General features: G+C 38.9%; 1 protein-coding gene across 1 annotated transcript in view; it reads left to right on the top strand.

Moving 5' to 3' along the window:
• slc13a4 (solute carrier family 13 member 4) overlaps positions 1–6361 on the top strand; it is a 29583-nt gene that overhangs the window by 331 nt on the left and 22891 nt on the right. The window contains exons 1-2 of the mRNA XM_042079138.1: positions 1–237; positions 4880–5008. The exon at positions 1–237 is cut by the window's left edge and continues 331 nt beyond it. Of these exons, the coding sequence (XP_041935072.1) occupies positions 124–237; positions 4880–5008 (243 nt within the window). The 5' untranslated portion in view covers positions 1–123. The remainder of the gene's footprint in view (positions 238–4879; positions 5009–6361) is intronic.

Below are 6361 nucleotides of genomic sequence, written 5' to 3'. Positions count from 1 at the left end.
GAAAAGTCACACGGTGACCAATTAAGAAGGGAGAGAGTTCATCTCAGGTCCTCTTAGGCGTCCCAAGCAGGACTCCACCGATAGGACTTTCTCTGTGAAGTGATTTTCACAAAAAAGGAGAAAATGGAGACGTTCAGGATGGACCTGATTCGGAAACTCCGGACGGCGCGCAAACTGATCCTGGTGATAATGATCCCGTTGTCACTGCTACCGTTACCACTGATCTACCCAAGCAGTGTAAGTACATTCTAATATGCCTTCCTTTGCGTGCGCTCTGGCGCATGGAGATACACGCGAACTTCGTGTGTTCCTAAGTGTTCTGCATGGAAAGTACTGTGTTAAAGTTGTTAATTTAATCGACATGAGCAAGAGACGTAGATTAATGATTTGTTAAGCAAAGTTTTCAAGAAAATAAATATTGAAAGAGGCTATGGCAGTTGAATGGTCGCCAAACCAGGGGAAGAGTGATTGTGATCTGTCAGCGTAGGTTTCCACGTCGTGCCAAGACTGTTAATGTTGAGTCTGTTGAACAGATAATTCTTTAAGGCAAATGATCCATAGATTGAACTGTCAAGCAATTAGTTGATTATGTAAGACATAAACACAGCGTCTGATTGCAGCGCGGCACCTGCTGCGCCAACGCGACCTCTCACCAATCAGGCGCTGCGCCATACTCTCCAGGCCATCTGATCGGACGAGGCTAGCTTAAGCCACAGGTCATCTTTCTCTCTCTCTCCTCTCTCTCTCTCTCTCTCTCTTTTCACTCTCTCTATCTCTCGCTCTCTGTGTGTGTGTGTGTGTGTGTTTGTGTTTGTGTTCATCTCCACGTGGCTCTGTGGACAGTGCCTTTCAGAGCGTGATTATTTTGGTCAGATGCGAAGGCCTCTCACACACATGTCCCTTACTGGCCAGAGAAGAGCAGAGATCAGAATTGCCAATGGGGTGCACCCATGCTGTGATGTCCTTACACCCCAAGGCACTGTTTTAAGTTTAGTGTTATTGCAGCTGAGCTCGATAAGGGTCCACACAGACATGTGTCCACTTATTCCTAGAATTTGTCCATTCTGGAAAAGATAAGGAATCTCTAAAGTCCAGAGGGTACTGAATCTCCAGTACCAACACCCCCCCAACCATACACACACCACCTCCAACCCAATCAACCCCCCCCCCCACACACACACACACCAGAATTTATATTTAAGAACGTGTTGTTGTAGCATAGTGCATAATTTTTTATTCCACATGATATGCCCCAACTCATCTTTGTGGACTTTTTTTTTTAAATGCCCGAACTCATCTTTGTGGACTTTTTTTGCTTTTGGACTGGATATATTTAGTTGATTGTTGTAAGATCCAGTAAATCAGGAATATACAAATGGGAAGACACACACACAGTGAACAGGAAGCCACTGATAAAAGTGAGAACGGTTAAACTGTCATTATTTGTTTATTAAGTAGCATTGTAGACTTTTCTGACTGACTCTCTCATTCAGAGAGACATCAACTCTTTGTGTGCTCTGATTAAAAAGATTCACAAAAGTATTCATGGAATCAAACAAACCCATTACAGACAATCAGCAGGATCTGACCTCAGGACAATCAAAAATTGATCGACCCCATTAAAACTGTAAATTGCGTTATCTCAGGTCATTGACTCAACTACTTACTTCACACAGCCCGCTTCAGCATGGTGAGGATTGGGTCAGGTGGCTTTGTCCTCTTACTGATGCATGCCTTTATCATGTTGATTGAGGTGTTTAAGCACTCAGGTCTTAATCTTAAGTGTCAAGTCTGCATTATGCCCACATTATGCATTCATATTATCTTTTCACAGATATACTTGATTAATCACTGATACCAATATCCTGTAAAATCTTAAAAGTAAATTTGAATCAATAGAAACAGTTCAGGAGAAACAGTAATTGCCCAGTCAATGCTCATACTCACTTAATGAACGAGTTTGTTTTTACCAATGCTTTTCACCTGTAGGGCGAATGTGTGAGAGTGAATGCAATTACTTTATTCAGCTTTCGGGACAAGAATTTTGGTGCAGAGTCCAGCAGAGTTTGGCACACACCTGGGCCCGTTTTGGCCTAGACCTGGTCCAGAACCGACTGATCTACAGGAAGAGCTGAATGAACTAGCGAGTGAGCCAGTTCTTTGTAACAAAAACAGATTAAACATTGGGGAAAAAAGGGAGAGAGAGAAAGAAACATGTCCAGTGGACAGCAAGCATGCAGAGTAATAATCCACATGGTCCGACTGCGGGAATAACAAATAAAACACACATGCTTGCCACCCAGCAGTGCCACCTGAACCGGACATTCCAGAGCGGGGTCACGTCTAGACAAGTTATCCTGTGTGTCTCTCTCTTTCTCTCTTTTTCTGTGTGTGTGTGTGTGTGTGTGTGTGAGTGAGAGAGAGAGAGAGAGAGAGAATGAATAATTGCAGTTTGTAATACAGATTAGCTTTCAATTAGACATTCAACTTGAAAACAGATTCACGCTTCGGTTCAAGCTTCGGTTCAGTGTTCGAAATTTCACTCTAAGTTGGGCCACTTTCATTGTATGCACAGTGTGCATGCCGAATGCAAAAGAAACACAGCACGCATACTAGGGGTGTTTGGTGTTTTAAGCCCCCAGTGTCATCTTCCAGGCAGCGCTGCATGGAAGGCACTTGGGTTATGCAAGGGTTAAGGTCAAGGTTAGGTGCCTTGAAGTTGACGGTCACAGCGCTGCCTTGAAGTCGACGGTGGGGGCTTAAAACCACATCGAGCTCCCCATGGCTTCAAAAGTTACAATCACGTTAATTTTGTTGTGTGATGTTTTGCATTGCCAGTGGTTATTTTGCCTGTAATCGCTGATTTACATCAAGGAACGGATCAACGTTTGGGAAAATATCTTATTTACTGTCTACCCCAGACGCCCTTCTTTTCTCTGTTCTCGCAATAACCCAGTTTGACAACCTTAGCATTGCTTAGCATAATTCACTGGAAGTGGGTTGTTCCATTTCGCCTATGTAAATCCATTTGAGCTATTGGTGAGAAATAGGCTAACTGGAATAAACCTTTTCCAGTGAATTATGTTATAAGTTAATAGTAGCTTACAGTCTGAATGGGGCTTAACACCACCAAATACTGTAAGGGCTTCCGTGGCTATTGTCTGTACACTCACATGATGGAGCTGTATATGTATTTATATTTTTGTTACGAAACACAGTAAACCTTCTTACTATAAGTGGGAAGACTTTCTGACATTTGAATTGCCTCAGTCCACATGGACAGAGAGAGAGAGAGAGAGAGAGAGAGAGAGAGAGAGAGAGAGAGAGAGAGAGAGAGTGGGCAGTATAGCTTGGCTTTTAGCTGGCTAGCAACTGGATGGAGCTTGTGGTTCCTCTTGATCAGCTGATCAGTACTGAAGATGTTCTTATGTTGTTATACAATGATGTGGACAGCAGAGAACTCAAACTCTATGTAAATAGTCTAACTGGTCATTTCCCTTTTCATGAGAGGATTAACTGTTCCATTAACAACATGTGGTTTAATATGTCATGTGATCATTTCAGTAGATTTCTATTGTGAAATGTAGCCTACATTCAGAGTATCATAAACTTTGACATTTTCTTGTGGGAAATGTTAATGTTCTTATGGCATTGTCTCGGAAATGAAAATGTCATCTTCACATCCAAAACATACAGGATGCGTACGTCTGTCTATGACATCACATAAAGACCAGGTTTCCATAAGTGTGGAACATGATCCATATCATCGTGGTCATTTTTTCCAAAAAGCACTAATACACTGTTTACCACAGTCAGGAAATGAGAGGCTAAGGCTACTTTAATTAATTTGCGTTTGGAATTTGAATTTTCCTTTAACAGATTAGTATTTACAAGTTGCCTTTATTGGGTTTCCATGGATGGATGGATACTCTGTGGCTCTCTTGCATAATATCTACAAAGTCAGATGAAATTGGCTTAAGTCCTCAAAGCAAGCCTAGCAATTTTGTTCAGTACCAGAGATGTACAATCAAAATAGATAGAAAAATGTACAAAGATAGACAATATCATGTTTTTCATAGAGATATATGTACAGTAGGCACATAGCCTGTAAGTATGTATGTAACCTCTTATATAGCTGTACCATTTATACTTATATGTATATAATTATGTGCATAATATAGGAAAAAGGCACCCATCTTCATCCATACCTTCAGTAAATGTTTCTGACTGTTTTAGTGTGCTATTAGGACACAAAGAGATTGGCTACTATTGTATTTAAACTCTGCTGCCATTCAGACACCTCTAACAACACGGGCACTAACTTGAAACATGCTGGGGCTCTCCTTTAAGTTGAGCTTTGACAGTGGGTGTTTGACAAACTATAGCAGAAGTAGTGATATTTGATCTACTACACTCATTTATAGGCCTACTGTCAGTAGATCTGACTCATCAGACAAAATACATCAGAATGGTTAACTAAACTACTTAATACAGGCTTTCTCCTTTTTTAGTAGCATAAAAAATGTGGATATCTGGAAGACAATATCGTGTCAGTAGAAGAGTTTATTTACCATATTCATTTTACATGTCATATCTAGGCAAGATCTGGGCAAAATTTGTTCCATAACAAAACTGCATTGTTTTATTTAGCTCCTCATTTATCTGGCTTCTTCTGTCTAGTCTTGCACTATTTATTGTTACCTGTGTTGTACTTGTGTTCTTCTATGTTGTTTTTAAATTCTGACTTTTTTTCATGCACACACCAATTGGTGTTGCACCTCTAATTTTGTTGTTTGCTCTGCTTACAATGACAATAAAGTTTTTTTCTAATTCTAATTCTGATTCTAATTCCAATTCTGATTCTGATTCCCCTGTGCAGGAGTCGTCGTGTGCGTATGTCCTCATCGTTACTGCTGTGTACTGGGTTTCTGAGGCCGTACCCCTGGGGGCTGCTGCGTTGGTTCCAGCATTTCTCTATCCATTGTTTGGGGTCCTAAAGTCCAGTGAGGTGAGCCAAAGTCAAGTATTATGTCATTACACTACTATGTGACATAGTAGGCTAGTTGGTTAACAGTCCTGCTCATTCAAACAGCAGAACTTTAAAACGTACTGTAGGACTATCTCTGATCTAAATTCATTATTACAATAATTTACCTAACGACATCTGTCTCGCTAATCCGAATGCCTAAAGCAATTGAAGTGGTAAAGAGACTACTTCTAGCAGGGCCAATCATTTCTGCCTCTCATTTCACGTCTTTACTGTATGTAATGTGCATTATGATTATGGTTATGGTTATGGTTATGGGTATGGGATTTGGCAGACGCTTTTGTCCAAAGCGACATACAAATAACAACAATACAATAGTTTAACAGTAAACAATTTAGAAAGTTGGTAAGAGAGAATAGCAATAATAACTAGGGCTGTCAAAATAACTGATTAATTTTGATTAATTAATTTGAGAAAAAATAACTGATTAAAAAAAATAACGCAGATTAATCGATTCCACATGACCCCCGAGACATTCTAATCAATAACCATTAGATTGTAAAATAAGAGAGAAGAAAATGTGCTGCCTAGATCATTGATTAGAATATTTACTTTTAAAAAACGGCCTGATGGTGTTGATAAAAGTGTTGAAGTCCTCAAAGTCCTCTGCAATGTCTGCAGCAAGGAATTTGCATATCACCGGAGTTCGTCAACTCTAAAGTCGCACATCAATGCAAAGAAATAGTGTTGACATTGAGGGGAGTGTTAATTTATTTTTATTGTGTCCCCTAGGTTATATCTGTGGCCTGAAATGCCTTATGTGAAAAAAAACTTCTTCCCGAAGCACTTTTGAATTTATTTCCTCAGCATATTAGGTCATATTATAGATTATTATGGCCATTATTTGAACAGTGACAATAATAATATAACAAGAGTTTTTGAATTTTAATGTCACTAATACTGATTATTCAATGATTCATTTGAATTTAAATATTTAAAATACTTTCACAGCAAAATTATATATGTGATTAATTTAGATTAATTAATCACAGAGTATGTAATTAATTTGATTACATTTTTTAATCGATGGACAGCCCTAATAATAACTAACAATGTCAATTCAAACAATAATCTAATGAAAATAAACAAATACTATAATAATATTTCTATTTTTAGTGTGCCTTATTCATTTAACCAAACTTCTAGACTACCAGAAGACACATTTTCAAGTGAAGAAAGTCACATAACTCTTTTGTATGTATAACGCTGTGAAAGTACCAACAAAATGGTCGCATTAGTGACATTAACTATAACATAACTTTTGCAGTTTGTCATAAAATAGTGTTTTTTTGACGTGCAATATTATCTTTTACG

The sequence above is a fragment of the Alosa sapidissima genome, chromosome 22 (genome assembly GCF_018492685.1).
Source record: "Alosa sapidissima isolate fAloSap1 chromosome 22, fAloSap1.pri, whole genome shotgun sequence".
Lineage (NCBI taxonomy): Eukaryota > Metazoa > Chordata > Actinopteri > Clupeiformes > Clupeidae > Alosa > Alosa sapidissima.
Note: the sequence above shows the minus strand (reverse complement) of the source record. Positions and strands in the feature narration are given on the sequence as shown.